Below are 23,982 nucleotides of genomic sequence, written 5' to 3'. Positions count from 1 at the left end.
CAGGGTTAGAGATTGTGGTCTCCAAAGAGGGAAGAGTCTCATTGAACTACAAACTGTGGCTACTACCTGGGCCCTTTGGCTTTCTGATGTCCAGGAAAAAGAAGGGGGGGTCATTGCCCCTAACAATTAGGTGGTGGCAGGCTGCAGTTACACAATGGGAATGAGAATAATATGTTGGTCTCAGGTGATCCATTTGAGTGCTTCCTGGTGTTCACTAGATCATATTTGATAGTAAGTGGACAAGTGCAGCAACCTTGGCCTGAGAAGGGCATAGGGACCATTGCTGAGATATTTCAGGGTTGAGGTTCTAGGTCATATCACCAGGAAAACCACAGAGACCAGCAAAGATGGTAGCTGAGAGTGAAGCAAATTTAGAATGGGTGATAAAGGAGAGAAATGATGAAGATCAGCTGTGGTCACATACCAGATGCAAGAGTGGGGTGTAGCTCATCCTACTACTTCCTCTCAGATTTTCCTCAAAAGAAGAGAGATCCACTGGAATCTTTTTTTTTTTTTTTTTTTTTTTAAAGATGTATTTATTTTAGAGGGGGAGAAGAGCCAAGGGAGAAGGAGTGAGAATCTCAAGAAGACTCCACACTGAGTGCAGAGCCCACCATGGCTCTATCTCATGACTCTGAGATCAGGACCTGAACTGAAATCAAGAGTTGGACACTTCATTGACCAAGCCACTCAGGCATCCCTCCACTAGAATCTTAAAAGTCATTGTTTTTCTTTTATCAGGATGATAAATGAATTCTTTATTTGTTGTCTAGTAATAACAAGAGATATTCAATCCTATATTCTAATTTTCCTCCCTGCTACCAACTCCTCCATCATCTCAATCTATCCCATCCTTGAAGTTGGGAATATCTGCAACAGTCAGCAGGGAGTAGTCATGATGTAAGTCTTATGATCTCTTCTCCAGAGGGATTTGTTTTGGAGTATCAGCTCATATGGACATGTATGTTGCCAAATGGGACAAAAGAGAAATGGCAAGGCATCAAAGGTTGGCCTCCCCTAGCCTGGAGCTTTAAAAGTCAGCTGACTCAGGAGGGCTAGGCTGGTGATAGCTGGGTCCAGGACCTTAAAAAGGCAGCAATCTGAGGAGAGGCAACATAGAAATGACAGCTTGCACAACGGGAGGGAAATCTGTTTATACTGATTTTGGACTGTGTTGGGGGACTTCTCTGTAGACAAAGGAGCTGGCAGTTGCCATTTTCCTCCCCTGCTCCCCAGCATAGACAATGAGCCACCTGCAGGAGGCTGCGCTGCCCAGACACTTGCTGCTTAACCTGCTAGCAGTGTGTCCCACCCGTGAGTTCCCCAGAGGACTCGCCTTCTCTAAGCCTGCTGGCCTCAGCCCTGGGCTCAGTGTAAATTTTGTTAATGCTGTGCAGAGCCAACCTAGCCACTGCCTCTGCAAGCATTGCCTTGGTGGCCACTGCACTTCAGGGGATCCAGTCTAGCACTAGTGGCTCAGCACAAATTTTGCTAACACCATTGCCTGGCTCTCGTGAGCCCTTCTGCAGTCAACCCTTGTCAGAGTCAGCCTGCCTGGGTCTCAGTAATATCACAGAGAGCAAGCATAGCCCACAACAAGCAAAGAGTTAGTACAGACATTTATAATGAAAGGAAAGGTGACTCAAACACAATAGCAGAATATAAAATACACATAGGAGACTCCTTTGAAGTGTCAGTTTCTGGTGAACAGGGGACACTGCACTGCAGGGCACTATAGGACCTCTTCTTCATAAAGCCACTACTATTAAGAGCAGTAGATGGAGCTGACTTTCCTAACATAAAGAAATTTATAAATGGACACAGAGAGGTAGACAAAATGAGGAGACAGAGAAATATGTCTCAAATGATAGAACAGACAAAAATCACAGCAGGAGATCTAAGTTAAAGAGAAATCAATAATATACCTGATACAGAATTTAAAGTAATGATCATAAAGATACTTACTGGATTTCAGAAAAGTGTAGAAGGCATCACTGAGACCCTTGACAAAGAGATAAAAAATAACATATCAGAGATGAGAACTTGTAAATGAAATTAAAAATACAATAGATAGAATAAATAGTAGGCTACAGGAAGCAGAGGCATGTATCAGTGATCTGGGGGCTAGAGTAATGGAAAGCAATCAAGCTGAACAGGTGAGAGACAAATACTATATAATTAGGAGTAACTTAGAGAACTCAGTGACTCCAACAAGCATAATAACATTTGCAATATAGGGATTCCAGAAGGAGAAGAAAGAGAAGGGGGGCAGAAAATGTGTTTGAAGAAATAAGAACTGAAAATGTCCCAAATCTGAGGAGGGAAACAGAGATCCAGTTTCAGGAGTCACAGAGATTCTCCAACAAATTCAACCCAAGGAGGTCCATACCAAGACACAGTAATTAAGATTTTTTAAAAAAAGATTTATGTATGTATGTATTCATTTATTTATTTTAGACAGAGAGAGAGAGAGAGAGAGAGAGAGAGAGAGGCAGAGACACTGGCAGAGGGATAAGCAGGCTTCATGCCGGGAGCCCGACGGCCCCACCCCCACGGGGACCTGATCCCAGGACTCCAGGATTGTGCCCTGGGCCAAAGGCAGATGCCAAACTGCTGAGTCACCCAGGGATCCCCAAGACACAGTAATTAAAATATCAAAAAATAGAGTTTAAAAAAGAATTTTAAAGGTTGCAAGTGAAAAGAAGACAGTTACATACAAAGGAAACCCTATTAGGCCATCAGCTGATTTTTTAGTGGAAACTTTGCAGGCCAGATGGGAGTGCATGATGTATTCAAAGTGCTGAAAGGGAAAAATCTGCAATCTATCCAGCAAGGCAATCATTCAGAATAGAGGGAGAGATAAAGAGTTTCCCAGACACACAAAAGTTGAAAGAATTTGTGACCACTAAACCAGCCCTACCAGGGACATTAAAGGGGACTCAGTGAGTGGAAAAACAAAAATCATAAGTAAGAGTAAGAAAAATAGGAAGCACAAAAGCAAAACAACAAAAACAGTATCTGTAAAAACCAGTCAAGAAAAGAGCAAAATGAAAGAATATAAAATATGATACTAAATATCTGAAACATGGAAGGGAGAGGAGTAAAGAATGAATTCAAAATTAAGTGACCATCAGTTTAATATAGATTGTTATATATATATGCAGAAGATGTTATATATAAACTTAATGGTAACCATAAATCAAAACACAGTAGTAGATATGCAAAAAATAAAGAGTAAGAAATCCAAGTATATTACTAAAGAAAAGCAGAAAACAATGAAAAACAGAAAGAGAAGAAAGGGTCAGAAAAACACTACAAAAGCAACCACAAAACAAGTAACAAAATGGTGATAAATACCTATCTATACTTACTTTGAATATAAAGGGACTAAATGCTCCAGTCAAAAGACATAGGGTGACAATGGATAAGAAAACAACATCCATTTATATGCTACCTATAAGAGGCTCACTTCAGACCAAAAGATACTTGCAGATTAAAAGTGAAGGGATGGAGAAACACTTATCATGCAAATAGATGTCAAAAGAAAGCCAGTAAGATAGCAATACTTATTATATCAGACAAAACTGTCTTTAAAACAAAGTCTGTAAAAAGAGACAGAGAAGGAGGTTATATAATAATAAAGGGGACAATCCAACAAAAAGATATAACAATTGTAAATATATATGCACCCAGTATGGGAGCACCCAAATACATATAACAGTTAATAACAAACATAAAAGAACTAATCAATAGTCATACAATAATAGTAGGGGACTTTAATACCCAATTACTTCAATGAACAGATCATACGAACAGAAAATCAACAAAGAAATAGTGGCTTTGTGGGATACATTGGACCACATGGATTTAACAGATATATTCAGAACACTCCATCATAATACAGCAGAATACATATTCTTTTCAAGCACACATAAAACATTCTCTAGAATGGCCAAATATTAGGCCACAAAACAAGCCTCAATAAATTAAAAAAGACTGAAGTCATACCATGCATCTGACTACAACACTATGAAATAGAAATCAACCATAAGAAGAAACCTGGAAAGACCACAAATATATGGAGGTTAAATCCCATGCTACTAAACAATAATGGGCTAACTGAGAAATCAAAGAAGAGATAAAAAAGAACTTGGAAACAAATGCAAATGAAGACACAATGGTCCAAAACCTTTGGGATGAGGCAAAGCAGTTTTAAGAGAAGTTTATAGCAATACTGCAAGAAGCAAGAAAAATCTTGGGGTGCCTAGGTGGTACAGTTAGTTAAATGTCCTTCTCTTGGTTTCAGCTCAGGTCATGATCTCAGGGTCATAAGATGGAGATTTGTGCTAGCTTCCTGCTTAAATTTCACTCTCCCTTTCTCTGTGCTTCTCCCCCTGTGCTCTTTCTAAAATAAATAAGTCTTTAAAAAAAAAGAAGAAAAATCATCTTGAACAACCTAACCTTACACCTAAAGGAGCTAGGAAATGAAGAACAAACACAACCGAAGCCCAGTAGAAGAAAGGAAACAATAAGGATTAGAACAGAGCGACACTTGGGTGGCTCAGCAGTTGAGCGTCTCTGCCTTTGGCTCAGGGCATGGTCCTGGATACCGGGATCGAGTCCCACATCGGGCTCCCTGCATGGAGCCTGCTTTTCCCTCTGCCTATGTCTCTGCCTCTGTGTGTGTGTGTGTGTGTCTCTCCTGAATAAATAAATAAAATCTTTAAAAAAATATTAGAACAGAAATAAATGATATAGAAACTAAAAAACAAACAAACAATAGAACAAATCAATGAAACCAGGAGCTTATTCTTTGAAAAGATCAACACAACTGATAAGCATCTAGTCAGACTCCTTAAAAAAAAAAAAGAGAGAGAGAAAGGATTCAAATAAGCATGGGAAGGAATGAAACTGAGCCACTTTCTTACACCATATACAAAAATGAATCCAAAATGGATTAAAGACCTAAATGTAAGACCTGAAACTGTAAAATTCCTAGTAAAGAGCACAGGCAGTAATTTCTTGGACATTGGCCACAGCAACATTTTTCTAGGTATGTCTCCTGAGGAAGAGGAAATAAAAGGAAAAGTAAACTACTAGAACTACATTAAAATAAAAAGCTTCTGCACAGCAAAGGAAACTATCAACAAAACTAAAAGACAATCTATAGAATGGGAAAAGATATTTGTAAATCATGTATCTGATAAAAGCTTAATTTCCAAAATATATAAAGAACTTATACAACTCAACACCAAAAATCCAAATAATCCAATTAAAAACGGGCAGAAGAAATGAACATTTTCCCAAAGACATTCAGATGGCCAACAAACACAAGATAAGATACTCAACATCATGCAAATCAAAACCATGATGAGATATCATCTCACATTTGCCAGAATGACTAAAATCAGAAACATAAGAAACAAGTGGGTAAGGATGTGGAGAAAAAGGAACCCTTGTACACTGTTAATGGGAATGCAAACTGGGCAGTCACTGTGGAAGACAGTACGGAGGTTCCTCAGAAAATTAAAAATAGAACTACCCTACAATCCAGTAATTACACTCTAGGTGTTTATCCAAAAATTACAAAAACACTAATTCAAAGGGATACATGCACCCTTATGTTTATAGTAGCATCATTATGGAAGCAGGTCAAATGTCCATCAGTAGATGAATGGATAAAGAAGAAGTGGTATGTATATACAACAGAATATTACTGAACCATAATAAAGAACAAATTCTTGCCATTTGCAATGATGTGGGTGGAGCTAAGAGTGTAATGCTAAGTGAAATAAGTCAGAGAAAGACAAATATCACATGATTTCACTCATATGTAGAATTTAAGAGGCAAAAACAACAAAAATGAGGAGAGAGAGAGAGAGAAACCAAGAAAGAGACTCTTAACCATAGAGAACACACTGATGGTTACCAGGGGTAAGATGGATGTGGGATGAGTGAAACAGGTGATAGGATTAAGGAGGACACTTGTGATGAGTACTAGGTGATGTATGGAAGTGCTGAATCACTGTATTGTACACCTGAAACTAATATAACACTGTATGTTAACTATACTGAATTTAAAGTTAAATTAAACTAAATTAAATTAAATTAAATAAAAAAAAACTCCACAAAGTTGGTCTTCCCCTCCCAGTTTTTGGAGAGTTCTCTGCCTTGTCTGGGACTGTGAGCCCACTGTATTGAGTCTTGTACTTAGGAGGCTGTGCTGATGTGAGTGTCCCTGAGGCTGCTTGGCAAAGCCAAAGGATGACATTAACAATATACATAAGAACTTTTTACTGGAGTTAGGAAGGAAAATTGCCTACAGCTCTGGGATTATATGTACCACAGAAGCTAGGCAGGAAGCCAGAAGGTTCCAGTGGACCAGCCAATTGCCACTAGTCAGAGCAAATACCAGGTATTATCCTGCAGAGACCAGCTTGGGGTGGAGGTCAGTGGCTGTCCAGTGAAGGCATCGGGTAAGAGATCTTTCAGTTCTCTCTACCACCCATCACTTCTCACTGCCATTATCTGTTGACCAGAGGACAGGTGGGCAGGAGAGACTGACTGGAGATCATGTTAGGTACTGTCCTGCAACCAGCTGATAACACCATTTTTAGCTGAAAAGTCATTGCATCAACTATATCTGAAACTAGTGGGGTTAAGTTTTCCACAATTAGCAGAAATAGAGACTTGGAAACCAGATTGTACAGTTATGAAATGATATTTCATCCTCTCCCCCAGTTACTCTAACATATCCATTTGTAATGTTTGCTTCTCAAATACAACCTGTGAAATTCAGGTAGTTGACTTGTAGTCCCACTGACTCAAGATAACAGCATTAACAACATGAAAATGCAGTCAATTTCCCCAAAACAACCTTGAGGAAGAAAGACAAAGTCAAAGGCCTCACACTTTCTGACTTCCAAACATTACAAAGCTTCAGTAATCAAAACAGTATGGTACTGACATAAAGCCAGACATATAGACTAATGGAACAGAACAGAGAGCTCAGAAATAAACCCTCACGCATATGGTGAAATGACCTTCAAATGATTGTGTACCAGGGCTACTGATGGGGGGAATGGATAGTCTCTTCCTCACATGGTGCTGGGAAACTGGATATCCACATACAAAAGAATAAAGTTGGACCCTTACTTTATGCCATATGTAAAAATTAATTCAAAATGGATTAAAGACCTAAAGATGGTATAGGGGAAAATCTCCATGACCTTGGTCTTACCAATGATTTCTTGGATATGACCCAAAAGCACAGGCAATGAAATAAAAAATAGACAAATGGAACTACATCAAATTTGAAAACTTCTATGTAGCAAAGGAAACAATCAACAGATTGAAAATGTGACCATTGGAATGGAAGAAAATCCAATTAAAATTGAACAAAGGACTTAAATAGACATTTCTCCAAAAAGGATATCCAAACGGTCAACAAGCACATGAACAGCTGCTAGGCATCAGGAAAATGCACGTCAAAATAACAATGAAATATCACCTTGAAAAATAAGTATTTTCAAGAAATGTGGTATATGCACAAAATGAAATATTATTCAGCCTTTCAAAGAAGGAAATTATGTCATATGCTACAACAAGGGTGAATTCTGAGGATATCATGCTAAGTGAAATAAGCCAGTTAAAGAAGGACAAATACTGCATAATTCCACATATATGAGATATCTAAATTAGACTCTTATAAAGTAGAATAGTGATTGCCAGGGGCTGGAGAGAAGGGGAATGCGAGGAGTTGTTCAATGAGTAGAGAGTTTCAGTTTTGTAAGATGAAAAATTTCTGAAGATCTGTTGTAAAACAATGTGTTTAGTTGATACTACTGCACTGCACACTTAAAAATTGTTAAGATGGTAAATTGTATGTTTTGTGTCTTTTACCACAATAAAAAATGTATATTCTTTTTAGCCTTTTTCTTAGCATAGAGTTTTTCTTTTAATAATCATCAATTATATTTACTTGGATTGTGGCTTTGTTTGCAAATCCTGCCTGAGGAAGACAATTTTTTTTAAAAAAGATTTTATTTATTTACTCTTGAGAGACACACACAGAGAGAGGCAGAGACACAGGCAGAGGGAGAAGTAGGCTCCCTGCAGGGAGCTTGATGTGGGACTCCATCCCAGGACCCGTGGATCACACCCTGAGCCAAGGCTGACGCTCAACCATTGAACCACCCACGTGCCCCGAAGACATATATTTTCGATTGTTGATTTACTATTCCTAGAAATGAGGTTCTTGTGATCCTCGTTAAATTCTGTGGTGGCCAGGACCCCAAAAGCAAATGATCATTTAAGAGCTACTAAATAATAGTCTGCAATATTTTCTAAAATAACTAACAAGACGATTAGTATTGGTCAATATTTATTAAGCACTTACTAATGTCAACAGCTGTCCTAAGAGCATGATATATAATTCGCATTTGATTTCCATAACAACACTGGGAAATAGGCCTTTGTGATTCTAATTTTACTCCTGATAAAACTGAGGCTCAAGGAGGTTACCTAACCTGCCTAAGGTTGCATAGCTTGTAACTCTCAGAGGCTAGATTCATTGACACACAGTTTTAAAAGAAGAGATGACCTAGGGAGGAAGGATTATTAAATACTTTGGCTTAATAGCTTAATGAGAATAATCAATAGAAGAAACTTCTAAGAAGACATGGAGTGTTGCTAATTTCATTGACAGATTTGGGAGCCTTGGACATTTGCCTCTTTCCCCAGAATATGTAGCTCAGAAAGTGATGATGATTTCATTCTCTTTGCATAGACCTCATTCACAGTTTGGGGAGAAAATGCAGGATTTCAGAGACTTGTGTGTCAGTGACTTTGTCACCTATCTGATAAGCTATGGGTGCAGCTGCTCTTGTCCCTGACTTAATAAAGAGTTCAACTTAAGTCGAAGAACGCTATTTCCCACGACTTTGTGGTCATCTTGGTATTGCAGGGAACTGATGGGAGGAATGTGCCCAGAAAGAAGTGCCTTCCATACAATACTGATGGTAGAACAAAGCATGAAGATCCTAGATACATTGCGGCACCAAGTGAGAGAAGGTAGCGATCTTTCCCTGTGCCTGGTAGACTTGGCAAGCCAAAGAGCTGCTATAATTAAAAAAAATGTCTTCTTGGTGCCCCTCTACAACCAGTAGTATTGGATCCTCCTCTGGCTGCCACTCAGCTTGGGGAGGGACTTGGAAAGCAGTGAATCTGTGGACAAGAAAGCAGGAAAATGGAAAACCCAAGGAGAGAAGAGAAGCCATTGTTTCTGGATTTGGCCACCTCACTCAGGAGCACGTAAGCTGCTCGATCTGGATGAATAAGGGCTTTCTGGATTCATAATAAATGGATTGTGAATCTTTATTCCTTTCCATAATTGTGTAAGTTTCCTTAATAAGTCTTAAAACAGTTCAATTTAGGCTGGCAGGTTGGCCTTGGCACTGTATGATGCTATAGAAGAGCAAGCAAGTCACCTTTCCTCTCCCAAGCTCCAATGTTTTCTGGAAAGAAAAAAATGGCATGGATTCCCTGCCCCCACCCATGAGACTGAAATGCCCCCAGTCAGGAAGGTTAATCATTTTTTAAGAGGAGATTTGGTTAGAGAGTGAGAATATTTCATGGCGTTATCAGATTACACTCATTCTACACCCTTTCTGGAAATATTAGGCATGGGAGAAAAGTCAAAAGGACTTAAGCTTTTATGCCCTATTACCATTCTAGGTGAAGTCTGGGGAGGCAGGTAGGATGGTAGAAAAGGATCTCTACACTGGGGGCTCATCTTTCTGGGGGCCATGTGAGAACTGCTGCCCTTGGTTGTTTTAACAATGGTGCTTCTCTTCGACTCAGCCTTACTTTGTGCCAATAAGAATAGCCTGGAAATATAATTAACGTCTTTGTGTTTAAGACATTTCATTTCAAAATGACTGGGTATACCAACAGTTATGGCACCGAAATCATTAAAATCATGCAAATGCTTAAAGTGTATAGGCCTCGGAGATTATAGTTTCATTAGAGAAAAGGCTATAAAGTTAGACCTAGGTAATTACCTTTCCCATTAATGCTGGAAAATTCTGTGCTCCACTGAGAAGTGATCGTGGTGCATCGTGCCTTCTGTGCTTTTACATTCAAACTGCGGGGGCCTTTAGTTCCTCGGCACAAACTGCAAAGAAGCAGCGGCAGCTTTCCAGGTGTACTTTGCAAATTGGGGTTTAAATGTGGAACACATCAAATTAAAATTCAATATTAATTATTTTGTCTTGCTAGGAGTCTGAGTGGTTTAAAGCAGCAAGGGTAATTGTCTAATTCATTGTGTGTGTCTACAGCGAACTTAATCATTATGTCAGCTTCCTAATAAAAGGTTATTATAGAAACAAAGATCCCAATTTTACATATGGTAGGCAGGGGAGGATTCGAAGAGCGGTCTCTAAGGTAGACTTGAGGATCTTGACAAATGATGCCCATGCTGTGATCAGATACTTAACAAGAAATCTCGTTATTAACTAGGCCTGTACAGATAATTAGCACTTGAGCTTCAAATTTTAAATCTGGCTTGAGATGTATAATTTATCAAAAGCCTTAGCTTGCTGTCAAAGTCCAATAATAAGGTAGTGTTATTGATGAATTGAGATTAAGAGCAGATTGAAGAGAAAATTAGGCCACTGGTTAGCCTGAAAGGTCTGATTTCAATATTTACAGTACTAATTTGGTATTATTTTGGTAAATGGATGTGGTCCCCAAGTGCTGCATGGTATAAAAGAGTAAACTATGCATCATTATTCTAACAGAAAAAGTATTGTTTACTGTGTACTGGATTTTGCAGCACTAGCAGTCTGGTTAATAGGCTGCTTTATAAGATGAGTGTACCTGTTTTTTATTGCATGCATTTATTATAACCCATTCAGCACCTAGGGCTTTTAGTGAAAATTAGAAAATGTAGCTTCTTTACATTAAAAATGATATTACATTAGACTAATTGCCACAGAGCCTGTCTTCCTGATTTAACTCACTTTAGTTTATCTCTTGGCATTGTCTTCCAAACATTCTTGCCACTGGAATTGAGATAACTATCATTTTATATATTCAAGCTACATAAAATGAGCAATCTTTTTTTAATGATCTCTGGTAGCACTTCATTGCAAACGATCTTGGGGGGGGATGGGGGAAGGGAGATGTGCAATAAACCATCTATCTGTAGTGTCTCTTGGCTTCGAAGCATATTCTGAGTACACTTATGTGACCCTTCGCAAGTTAAATCTTTTTGATGCGTGTAATAAAATGTTGTTTGGGGCAATAGCTGATTTCCAAAATTATATTAGGCATAACATAAGGCTGTGGCAAATTGTCTCCCTATTTTTCCTTGCTCGAGCTCACAAATGGGATTGGAAAGTGCTGGAGTGTTTTACTGTATATCATATCAGGTATAAATAGACAGTATACTGCACCATAATAGATCTATATGTAGCTCGTAGCGATATCTGCCCATGAAATAATGAAGCACAGGACTGTTGGTTTCCAGAAAATTGCTCGAAAATCCCTTGTAACATGTTATTGGCAGCAGTCCCTCTTCCCCGGCCTCCAGCTGTCCAGCGGGGTGTGCCAAGTCACAGCAGGACCTGAGGACTGTTTGCATTGAATGGTGGCACAGGGCTTTCTGGTGATTTTCCTTGTATATTGTGCACTTGCAGACAAGCAGGCTTTCTGAAACTCAGCAGGAGCGTTCCAGTGTTTATGCTGAGGTGGTTAGCTAGTTGGCAAATTGCTATTATTCAGAAATGTGTGGCCCAGGAAAATGTATTGCGTTACATTTTCTATCAATATCATCCTAATGCTGACCAATAACAGGCCTCCATTCAAGCCAACTTTTATCCTAGGTGTGATTAGACGGAGAGGAATTTAGTGGAGATGTTTTCTTGGGATGAGGAAGAGGGTTTTCTGCTCCATGCCAGCTGTATCTCCCCAAACTACCCCCATCTCGACTCAGCAATGTCTCTCCCTCCCACCCCCACAACTCCTGAAATAACATTAGTTTAGCATTCTGCTTTTAGGGGAAAAGGATTTGGTGTTTCAGCTGTTCCAGTATATGTCGACTACTGACTAATGGATATTTATTCCACTTTATTGCTTTCTATAGGCAAAACTCAAACAAAAGGAATTGGATTTTGCTAATAGCAATGAGCAGCACTGGCATTTTTCGACAGTAATAAGGATGATAATGACCCCACCCATGGAGATAGGACCTACAGCTTTTCAAAGCCCTTTTACACATATCATCTCCCTTGATTCTCATGTCTGACACAGGCAGAGTAGGGACCATAATGCCCTTTGCTACATGGGGAAAAAGAAAACAAGGGAAGAGGCTATAGAATTAGCTTACGGCAGAGCTGGGAACATTTTATCCTTGGAACTTTCTGACTTTTGTGCTCTGGTCTCTTCTCTGAGTATATAGACGTTGTATTCTTTATAATAATATTTCTTTTTTATTATTAAAGTTTCAGAAGTACTGCCTCTATAGGGCATTCATCCCTCATCTCTCAGAGTTTGATAAAACAGCTGTCAAGAGCCCCGAGAGTGGGTAGACATGTTTTACTTCAAGTCAGTTCTTTGTGGGATCATTACCTAATTGCAGGCATGCATTCTAGAACTGTCCTTTGTGGAGCATTCCCCAATAGTCCATGAAGGTGCCACAGAATGTAGCCTCACCTACTCTCTAATAAAAACTATTGATTAGTTATTAATTCCAGCAGTTCAGGTAGTGCATGCATTTCAAGAAAACCACTTATTTTTTTAACCCATTCGGGGAAGACGGTGACAGAGACAACAGTGCTGGAATGAGAACTCAGGGGTTTCCCTTCTCTGATGTCTACATTACTGGGCCCTGGAGCTCTCTGACCTTTTAAAAATTTCAGCCTGCCACCCCAACAGAGTCCCACACTCAGAACCAAATGCCAGGGATGCTTTCTTCAGCACTGGCTCTGTGAAGCCACCTTCACTTGGGAACTTTAGGGGGAGAGAGATAAATGTGTTTTCTAAAAAGAGAGATCTCTCCTCAGACATGCCCCCTCCCAAGCTTCAGTCTGAGGGGTGATATCTGAGCTTGTGAATAAACTATACTGGGCGGTTTAATGGCAGTTGCATGCAGCAGAGTCAAAATATTTCCTTCCATTTCAAATAGGATTAGGAACTCACCACAAATAAATTACACATTCATGTGGGACAGATTGTTACACATGGCAAAGAAATAAATGATTATCAATGATTGTAAGGTGTGAACAGGAATTTGTATTTTACATCGAGCTCACAGATACCAGATATTTTATGCACCCCACCTAGGCTCTCTCCTGTGCTAGATGCATCAGCTAAAGGTGAGGAAGGGATTGTGTTGTGAAGAGGAGGCTCTGTGTGTGTGTGTGTGTATGCACGCACACATGCGTTTTGAGGAGGGAAAGAAGAGGAGGCAGGACGGCGGGAGAATTAGCCATTTAGTTTGCAAAGAAAAGTAATGGAGAAGAAAACAAGTATGAAAATGATAACAAAACCAATAACAAAGTAGTCAAGAACTTACAGTGTCTGTAAATTTTTTGAAGTATTTTGTTCTATTACCAGTATTTTTGCTCAATACAATGTATTAGGTTAATATGCCAGTTAAGGGATATGTTCCAAATCTAAGCTCAAAGACATTTTTTATCTGGCAAGTGATAAGCTTTGCTTTTTCAGAACAGTGTGGACAGGATGGAACTTTTGACTACTTTTTTTTTTTTTAAAGATTTTATTTATTTATTCATGATAGACAGAGGGGGAGAGAGAGGCAGAGACACAGGCAGAGGGAAAAGCAGGCTCCATGCAGGGAGCCCGATGTGGGACTTGATCCCGGGACTCCAGGATCGCGCCCTGGGCCAAAGGCAGGCACTAAACCACTGAGCCACCCAGGGATCCCTTGACTACTTTTAAAGCAAATACTTAAAATGAATTGTTATCACATTCATGCTGCCCTGGTTTTTTTAAAAAAATTGTTTTAGGGCAGCCCGAGCTCGAGCTCCCTGCATGGAGCCTGCCTGTGTCTCTGCCTTTCTCTCTGTTTCTCATGAATAAATAAATAAAAATCTTTAAAAAAATTGTTTTAAAAGTAGATAGAAAACAGAGGAAAAATGCCAGGTGACGTTTATAAAACAGCATTCTCAGATAATTCCCTCCCCCTCCCGAATGAAAGAAGATTTATGGTACATTTAGCATCAAACAACACCTTTTATATCATAGTTAAAATTATTTCCTCTTTTAATCTGTAAAACTAATTACAATATACACACTGCAAAATTCATCTAAAATTTCATGTTTGGGAGATAGTCATTTTTTCATTATAAATAAAGTTGTCCATTATGATTTGAAATAAAAATTTCACTTTAAGCATTCAGAGGCTCTAACCTAGTACCTTTTAATTTAAATTAACCAAGTTACCCTTTAAGCATCCTGCAAAAGCCTAGTTATTTATTAAATTCTATCAGGAAATATTTAAAAGCAATACAATGTTGTTTTTTAAAGTTGAACACATGAAGTATATAATTTACTACTTAACTCTCAGAGAGATTGGGACTTTGTGGTTCCTTTGCCATATTTGATCAATAGGTACTTCTACGACGGCAATGGTGTATTTATCCCTGGTGTCTATTATCTACTGAAAATGAATTGCCCTAAAATTGTAGGAGGTCACATATTGTTTTTCTTGTCATCTGTACTGCCTTCTTATTTAGAGGTGTCGTCACACAAACAGAAAGTACAGGAAAAACACACATTCGCTTTTACAAACTGATTAATCCGCATGCAAAAATTGTCGGGGTTGTCGCTTTCGGCCCTGCTAGAACCCAAAGGAGTTGAGCAGAAGCCGACCTGGTTTCTGGATGTCGGCGTCAGGCTACATAGTCACTGCCTAAGTCTTACCAATAGGGGTCTCCAGTGTACCACAGAACTATTTACAACCACTCCATTATGATTATTTACAGTATGCTGTACATGAAGACAGAAGCAAAGGGGCAGAACAGATTTATATGGGCTGGGGCTCATACTGGATTTATCCAAGGAGTGAAAGGGTGACGTCACAAGTTATAAGTGATGAGGAGAAGCACAGACATGTCTAGGTTTGGTTAAAGAACATTTTTAACCTAACTGTGTAGACATAATCTGACTGTTCCTCAAATAGAGGAAAGAATATTCAGGCAGCTACATTGGTGTTTCCAAATATTTAAATATGGGTCTTTGTTCAGATTAAACACCCAAAAGACTGAGCAATTTCTCTATACTCACTGGAACCTTTTGGAAATGAGCCGACACTGTCTTAATATCCACCTTAAAACTGGTTCATAACAATGTCTTATAAAGTTATTTGTATTTAGTGAGATTGTAGGTGTTTAAACTTGTCTTTCCTCACTTTTCAAAATAGATACTCAGGGTAAGGAAATCCAGGAATCACAATTACAATTTAACCATAATTGAATATATAACATTTAGGCCATATTCAGAAATAGCAATGCAGGTTCATGATATATGAAGCATGTCGTAACATACTTTCTTTTTATGCATCATGGAATTCCTCTGTGCCATCCATTCTGTGAAAAATTAGTTTTTAAAACCCTTGACTAACAAATTAAGACTTTCCTGGGGTTTGGGGGTTAGCTCCATTTGTGGAGAAGGCAACAGAGAGTCAAAATGCCTTTCTCATCAATCATTTATTCATTCAACAAACGTTTGCTCAGATTGTGCTATGTGAAGTTACTGAGTACCTAATGGAAAATGTCTCCCTTCAGGGAGTGCAATCTCATAAACGATAAAGAAGAAACAATTTTAATAGAAAAGGAAAGAGCTAGCATTGAGATTAAAGTAGGGTGTTGTGAGAGGGAAGAAGACTAAGCAGTTAATTCTTAGGGAAGGAGCTGAGTGTGCTCAAAAGGTGAGCTGGCCTTTGAGATGAATTGAATGAAGTTTAGGATTGTCAGTGTTGGAGAGAAAAGCATTCCATGTGTAAAGGCTTGGGGGTTATTCATGGAATGACAAGTTGTGCAGAAATGGAATAAACTTTATGAGATGTGTTGACTTGTTCTTTCTGAGAAGGGAGAACAGGTGAAGCTCTAAAGGATAAAGGCAGCCTTGGTGAAGGTGAAATGAACTTAGAGTTCAAGGTTGTGATGGAGAGAAAAGGAACCCAGGTAAGTATAGAATATCAATTTCCAGAAACCAGTCAGGTAGCTTAGAAAAAATGACCCCATTGGAATGAAGCACATAGCTGTGTGAAGGCTGATTCAGAAAAACCCCATGTGACCAGCACCACTGTGATCTATTTTGTTTTCCCACATTTAGGTGTGATCACTTTGCTCCAATTGGGTTTGGAAACAAGACACTGACTGTAATCCATTTGTATCACCCTAACTAGCTGAATGAGTTAGTTAGGAGATAGTCTCTCTTCAGTCTTTCTCAGATTAATTTCTTATCTACAAAATGAGAAATTGTATCAGGTTGTAGGCTCAGGTCCCCACCAGCTCTTAAGGATCTTGTGGATCAGAATAAATCTGAACACATGGTTAGGCATATTCCACAAGACAAAGGAGTTTTGAAGAGCTGCATATTTTAAAGGAAATACCACTAAGGACACTTAAGAAATACTCTCATTGCTCATGTGAGAAAGAGAAAAGCCCACTGAGGAATAGCATGACCAAAGAGTCCCAGTTCAGAAAACAATTCTGTAAGATGTGAAAATGAGACACAGATATTAGAGATAAAAACACGGTGGAAGATTCTAAGCTCCCTGACATCATCTGAGTAAGTGCAGCAAAACTGTACTTGGGCACAATTGATTTCTTATATAACTTCATTTCAGTGAGCCTTTTGATTCAGTTGAAATTAAGTTGCTAATATAGGGAAATGAATGAGAGTGGAGTGACTAATTTTAACCCGAGAGATCGCTGAAGAGATAACACTTGGGCCCTCCCACTAATTATGAAATGTGAGTCTATAGATGGAAAGTGCATGGAAAGGCACTTTAAATGAAAGGACCAGCATGACCAGAAAATAATCAGAACCATGGAGGTTTCTTGGGGTTGACATGTTACATCCAGAAGCAGAGGAAACCTACTTGGGTGGATAGATAACAAAGGAGAAGATTTTTCTAACTCAGTATTGGCTAGGCAGATGGTCTTCCTTAGGAACCAGTTACCATTCTCTGAGATTCTTGGGGTCTTAAATGATAGAATGGCATCAAGATAGTGAGACAAAATGACAAACAGAATTTGCAATCTAATAACCCTTCAAGCTGAAAAATGGCTAGGAATATTTGGGACAACATATATATATATATATGTAATGTGTGTAGGAAAAGAAAAGAAACCTCAACTGAAATTTAGAAAATGATTTGCTGTATACACCAGACAGGAAATGATCTGGGGTTATAAAGTTGAACTTAAATCAATAGTATAGTTAGATACATTCTGAAGGCCATGCACTGGGGTCTCCTAAAAGGTGATGGGGCTTTGAAAGAAGATTCTTTTGCTATACCACCCCAAATTCTTTAGTTCAAGGTCTAAGATAGACATAGAACTTGCCAATTTCTACTCTTTGGTAAACACTGTTATGGAGAAATATGGATATAAAACCATTATAAGTTTGCAATTCAGTTTGTTTAAGTCAACATTGATTGTAAATACCACAGATGCTCTTATAAAATTCAACACAGTGTTTAGTCTGGAATGGGGGTGAGGTTAGGGAATGGCATAAAACAAGAAAGAGATACTATGCATTAGGTTATCTTTCAGCTTATGCAAAGTAGGAAGATCTAAAGTATCAAAAATGATTAAAAATGATTAAAGGCATAGAAAATAGGTCCTCTAAAAGAATATTATACTCATTGTAATTATATAACTTAGAGAAAGGAGAAGTCTGTCTCAGTTACACTCTACAGAAGGGACTTTAATAAAACTAGTGATCTAAGATTTTAGCTCTTTATCTGATTTTATTTAACTTGCAACATCCTCAAATTACAGAATAAAGACACTGAAGTTAGTGGAAAGAATGCTGATTTTGTTAATAGAAATGATTATTAAGTTAGGAGTTGGACCAGGACAATGCTTGGATGTCAGACTGACTCACTGAATTTTAGCTCTTCCACTCAGGAGCTGTGTGTACTTATACTTCTCTGAGCAAAGTGACTTAACTTCTCTGGGCCTCCATATTTTTATCAGTAAGATAGAGATAAATCAGTTTTTATCTCAAAGGATTCGCAAGTATTAAATATGTTAACAAAATGAAAGGACTCAAAAAAAAAAAAAAAGAAAGGACTCAACAATTCTGAGACATCATAAATGCTCAATAACAATTAGCTCCTATTATTTACTATTACCTGAGAATAATTGGTGCATTCACTGAATATCTATTGATTGACTACCCACAGCTAGTGCTGCTGGATTTTTATCTGAATATTTTTAAAAATTAAGGCAATCATTTTTTTTTTGAAATGGCTTAGAGCCACACTGAATCAAATACTATCTTGGCAACAGTTGTCCTTTCTTAAACAGTCGTGCGGTAGACGTGCACAAAATACTTCTAGACATTACGAGGCAAAATCAGATAACAAAACGCATCTGACAACTCAGTATGGAGATAGGTTCTGATAATTAACTGAAGGCAGGGAATGCATTTGATGGGCAGCTGTACATTTCTGATTGCCAAATAAGCAGAGAAACAACTGTCCCAAAAGCTTAGGACGTTTTGAAACTGGAGCCCAGCCCCATAGTTGGTGACAATGTACAGTGGTTGATGAGTTAGTTCTAGAGGCTTCTGAATTTTAATGATGCTGGAGATGATATTGTGTGTCCTTCAGCTTGTTAGAGTGACACCGGCACTCCATAAATCATAATACCTGTGTATTGTAAAATCAATAGCAAAGTGCTATCTCAGCGCTAACCCTTAATAAGTTTTTCAGTGCTCTAACAGCTTAAACTTTGCCGTAATGCTATTGGACCTGTAGGTTAGGATCAGAGCATGCTTAATTTGTTTTGTAATAGAGACTTTTCACTAATGAAGGACCGATTAGTTAAGCTTTGGTTGCCACTCTGGTGATCAGTTGGCAGAACAGCCTCTGCAATTAAACTCGTGTATCTCTGTCCTGAAGCAAAAAAGCAGGCTTAAACAGTCAATAAATGTTAATCCAGTCACAACCTGTCTCTGCCTTTGAAGGCTGCCCATGAGGGTTTTTTTTTTTTTTTTCCCCACATCACATTTTTTTTTCATCTTGTTTTAAATGTGGTGGTCCCCATGGAGTCGGGATGTGGCGTACATGACCTCCCACGGTTCTGTAATAAGATCTGGCATGCTAACAACATTGTCTACAGATCTGTCATCTATAGGTCTGTCCGTCCCCCCGCCCCTCCAGCTTCATCTTCTCGTCTCTTTATCCAAGGTTGAAGAATAAATGAGCAATTGAAACACATGAGACCTCCAGAAGAAATTGGCTAAACATGTATGCAAAGAGGAGGGTGTGCTTTGTGTTGTTGCTAAGACATATATTATGGTCTCTCTCTCCCAGGTCAGGGTGGTGTAGGAAAGCCTTTTCCTTATTTGCTTTTATTGCAGCGAATGTGGGCTGTAATCGGCACATCAGTGCTAGGAAGTGAGAGCTCAGGGCAGAGCCAGCAAGCAAAATAAAACTTCAAGGGGAAGGGGAGAAGAAGAAGAAAGAACTGGGAATTAAAAAACCTCTCAAAACTATATACTACTCCCCATGTTACCTGTGCTCTCAAGCAAAATTCCAGATATTTTCCCATTGTTTTTTTTTTTTTTTTTCATTATTCTTTCATACAAGAGAGGAGTGAAGGCTGACAGTCAGAGGGGAGAGTAGCTAATACAGACTTGTGGATGAATGAAAGACAGTGGTCTGAAAATGTAAATGTCTTCTGTTGGATTCAGGACCACATGCTTGGTGGATTAGTGACATTTGTTTATTTCTTTCCTCTAAGTAAAAGCTTGCATTCTGCAGGGCACGCATGGAGTCCATTTTAGTTTATATAATTTAGCTTGTGCTCCCGAGTGGAGGATCCCAAGTTGTGGGGAAAGGTGATGCAGAGGAGAGTGAGTGGGTAAGAACACAGAAAGTTAGTTTTCTAGGAGTATGGGGTGGTAGTACCACAAACAAATAAAAATAGTGTGAATCCAAATAGGGAAGTGTTGAATTTAACTTACTCTTACCCTGAGTTTTATAGATCTCTTATCTGGTTGGCACTTAATTCAGCCTACTAGCAATTTAGGATTGAATTTGATCTTTTAAAATAAGGTGTATTAGTACTCACCAGACTCTCAATCTGATCATGCTTTTCAAACTTTCTGAAGCTGAAGAGCTCTTTTATGTAGATCTTCTTCCTGGAATGCAAACACTTGGGTAAGATCTGATAGCTTAGGAGCAGGCAGGAATGAATCATGTCCCTATGAACTCATTTGTTTTAGAAGAACCCCCAGTGATTCCTCTGCAATTCATTGGTTTTTCTGAGAAGAGTTTCAAAGCAGTGCTACAGAGTATACACAAATATATTAACCCTGCCTTAGCAAAGGCAGGCCCTTTCAATTATTCAATTACTCAGTCAACAAATATTTATTGAGTGTTTACTATGTTCTCCTTTTTTTTTTTTTTTTTTTTTTAATTTTTATTTATTTATGAGATAGTCACAGAGAGAGAGAGAGAGAGAGGCGGAGACATAGGCAGAGGGAGAAGCAGGCTCCATGTACCGGGAGCCCGATGTGGGATTCGATCCCGGGTCTCCAGGATCGCGCCCTGGGCCAAAGGCAGGCGCCAAACCGCTGCGCCACCCAGGGATCCCTACTATGTTCTCCTTACCAAGCCAGGTACAGGAGGAAACAATGAAAAATAAGACAAGCATGATCTCTGCTCTTGGTCCTGTGCTCATTGTTGGGAAATCTAATATATACAAAGACATACATTTAAAGTAAAAAACAAAAAAAAACCCAACAAAATCCAACACAAATATATTGATCAGAAGCACTGAAGGCAAAGAATAATTAGCATTACTCAAGTAATTTATGACTCTAATCGACATTGAGCCACATGCTGCAAGCCTAAGTCATTCCATTAATGGTGTCTTTCTGAGCTCTCATTCTGTAAAAAGCACTGTGTCAGATACTGTGGATAATTGTCAAGAATGTTAAAGACATTCAGCTCTCAAACTTTATACTCTGATTTTTCTCCCTCAAGAATCTAAGATAGAACATATGTGTCAGGAAATTTGTAATCAATTAGAGATGTAATATACACAAAATATACATAGACCTCATTTCCTCACTTTACATGATACATGTTTTGCTGAACTGTGGTTGTAAGTAGAATCATTTGAAATGCATGATTTAAAAGAATCCTGCTGCGATTCCTTTTACCAAGAGGAGGAGAATATTTTTAGTGTGGCTGAGTTACTATAAATTTTCTGTCCTCTAAGTCTGTTGGTCAGCTGGGTTTCCTAAAGAGGGCTGAATGGACAGATGTGTGTCCACTCTGCATGCACAGAGTCTCTTAGCGAGTCTGAGTAACCAAAGAGCCAGGAAATGCAAATTGACTCTGCCAGGGAATTTTTAGGCAGCACTGACTCTGCAGCCAGTGGTCAGAGAGGGTCACTTTGTCCTGGAGGTTGCTTATTCCCCATGCTACCCAACAGCCACAAGCCAAGGACAGTCCTTCTGAGTTAGCGGCAGGGAGTAAGTAGGAATGGAGGTAAGGAAATCAATATTACCATCAGTGTTGTTTAACATTTCTTTGTTAAGCTTTGCAGCCTAACAAATATTTTACAACTCTTTTGTTCCCTAGTCTGTCTGGTTAACCAAGAAACAAAACCGGAAGGAAAGGAGCTCTGTTCTCAAGCTTCTGGGAGGGAACTCGCTGTTCTCTTTAACCAATTAAAGGCCGTTAAAAGCATGTGGTTTTCCTTTAAGGGTCTAATTTAAACAGATAGAAGCAAGGATGTTCCAAATGGAGGTGCTCCTTATTTCTTTATGTATGTATGGCACAACTATCATCCCTGTGGTGAGAGATGCAGCTGGATAGAGCAATGGTGATGTTGAAATGGAAAGGAAGGTTGGTTGCAAGGCAAGAGCTTCCGGGCCTCTTGGCCTTTCCCCACTGCCTCTTCCCACCCAGGGCAGCACTTCACAGGGCCAAGAGTCAGTCCTCTGGTGGGTCGGTGGCTCCCCAGTCATTTTTCCTGATATACATAATATGAATGGACAGAAGGATTTCCCATGGGGCATCGTCTCCAAAGAAGCGAACACAGCTTGTTTAATAGATAGATATGGCTTAGTGGTAAATTAAGCAGCAGCATAACATTCATCTTTTTTTTTTTTAAAGACTTTACCTATTTATTCACGAGAGGCACAGAGAGAGAGGCAGAGACATAGGCAAAGGGAGAAGCAGGCCCCCTGTAGGGAGCCTGAGACAGGACTTGATTCCAGGACCCCAGGATTATGACTTGAACCAAAGACACTCAACCACTGAGCCACCCAGGTGCCCCTAAAATTCATCTTTCTTAAGGCAGAGCCCCTGAAACCAAACTGACAGTACAGCTACAATGTCCCTCAGTAAACTAAGGCCCAGTTTCAGATCTCTGTAGAAGTGCCCAGAAGAGGTATGAATGAACCTCTTCTTTTTTTTTTTTTTTTGAATGAACCTCTTCTGAAGACGATTCAGAAACTTGCATTTAATTCCCAATTGTGTGAATCTGTCTTAACAGTTCCCTTGGAAAGGGCCCTTTGCATTTCTCTGCTGGAGGCCATCTGACTCTTCACCAGTTGACTCTTCCCCCTTTCTGTGAGAAGAGGGCATATGGGGTATCTTGTGCTTTGGAAGCCAAACCATACTCTCTTCACTTTAGCTAGGATTAGACAACAAGCCAGGCTAATTTGAGAATTATTTGGGTAGAAACTGAAGAAATTACCAAGCCATAGTTTCCACAGTAAAATGAGTTAAGGAGAGGAAGGAAAGTCAATGGTACAGTAAATTACAGCAAGCAGGTGATAGTTTTTGAGGCCTAACACACTATGTTTGAATATCTGCTTTGCTATTTAACTTTGTGACTCTGGGCAAACCTATTTAACCTCCTGGAGCCTTATTTTCATGAGATTGCTGTGAAATTTTATTGAAAACGCATATATAAAGCACCTCAAACAGGACTGGGCACAAGAATCACTGCTCTAGACATACTGATTTCTGCATCCTTTTACTTTCTTTTTGGTATTCCACTAAATTCAAATACTCAATAGGGCTGTTTTAATCTTTCAGGATAAAATGTTTACAAACAAGACAAAACTATAATTAGCAAGGGTAAAATGAACCAAAGCTAAGGAGATAATGCTTAATTTTATCTGTATGTCAGGTGACTCCACAGTCAGTCTATGGAGTTTGTGTATTTCCCCATTTCTTCTTGGCAAGATATAGAAAATGAAATCATCATTTGCAAGCATTATTGGCTAATGTCAAACACAGTTATCACTGTAAAGTTTTGCTTTCACTAAGCCCTGCTGATGTTTAGGTTTTACTCTACAATATGATGGTGGTTAATATGCGCTAATCATGAAAAACCATTAATATCCCTATGATTGAAAGCACTGTACACTATTTCCAAATTGATTTGAGCCAAGCTAAATCCTAGACCCACATTGTGAAACAAAAATAATGTGTGGCAAGCAATAGTTTTTTCTAAGCTCCAATAACTCAAATATTTTCATTAAAATACACAGCACCCTAGACTTACTTGATGCCTGGAAAGTGCATTTATTTTTTCCTTTTTATTTTTAAACAAAGCAAGGAGCTCAAAACATCAGAAATAATGAAAGCAGCATATTTTTATTGCTCTGTTCTTACAAGAACTGATTTTTAATGAAATTTAGTTTAAAACAAAAAATCTTGTTCCTGTGTTGAACCTTTTTTGCGTGGCGCAT

The 23,982-nt window shown here is 38.9% G+C and overlaps 1 protein-coding gene across 23 annotated transcripts in view; it reads right to left on the bottom strand.

The window, feature by feature from the left end:
- The window catches only part of LOC144304984 (uncharacterized), a 171,658-nt gene that overhangs the window by 83,899 nt on the left and 63,777 nt on the right, over nucleotides 1-23,982 (bottom strand). For 8 of the 23 annotated variants that reach the window (XR_013372015.1, XR_013372016.1, XR_013372010.1 and 5 more), the window contains 2 exons: nucleotides 20,337-20,406; nucleotides 1,966-2,002 (listed from right to left, as the gene is read on the bottom strand). Coding sequence is in view for 5 of the 23 variants with exons in the window: in XM_077883671.1 (XP_077739797.1) it covers nucleotides 12,389-12,531 (143 nt within the window). In the remaining 18 variants the exon portion in view is untranslated. Of the gene's footprint in view, nucleotides 1-1,965; nucleotides 2,003-10,061; nucleotides 10,208-12,388; nucleotides 12,617-20,336; nucleotides 20,407-23,982 lie in introns of those variants that run through there. The other 15 variants (XR_013372001.1, XR_013372006.1, XR_013372002.1 and 12 more) reach the window with 5 other exon arrangements.

The sequence above is a fragment of the Canis aureus genome, chromosome 34, assembly GCF_053574225.1.
Source record: "Canis aureus isolate CA01 chromosome 34, VMU_Caureus_v.1.0, whole genome shotgun sequence".
NCBI classification, from domain to species: Eukaryota; Metazoa; Chordata; class Mammalia; order Carnivora; family Canidae; genus Canis; species Canis aureus.
The sequence above is the reverse complement of the archived record's forward strand: the minus strand, read 5'-3'. Positions and strand labels throughout refer to the sequence as shown.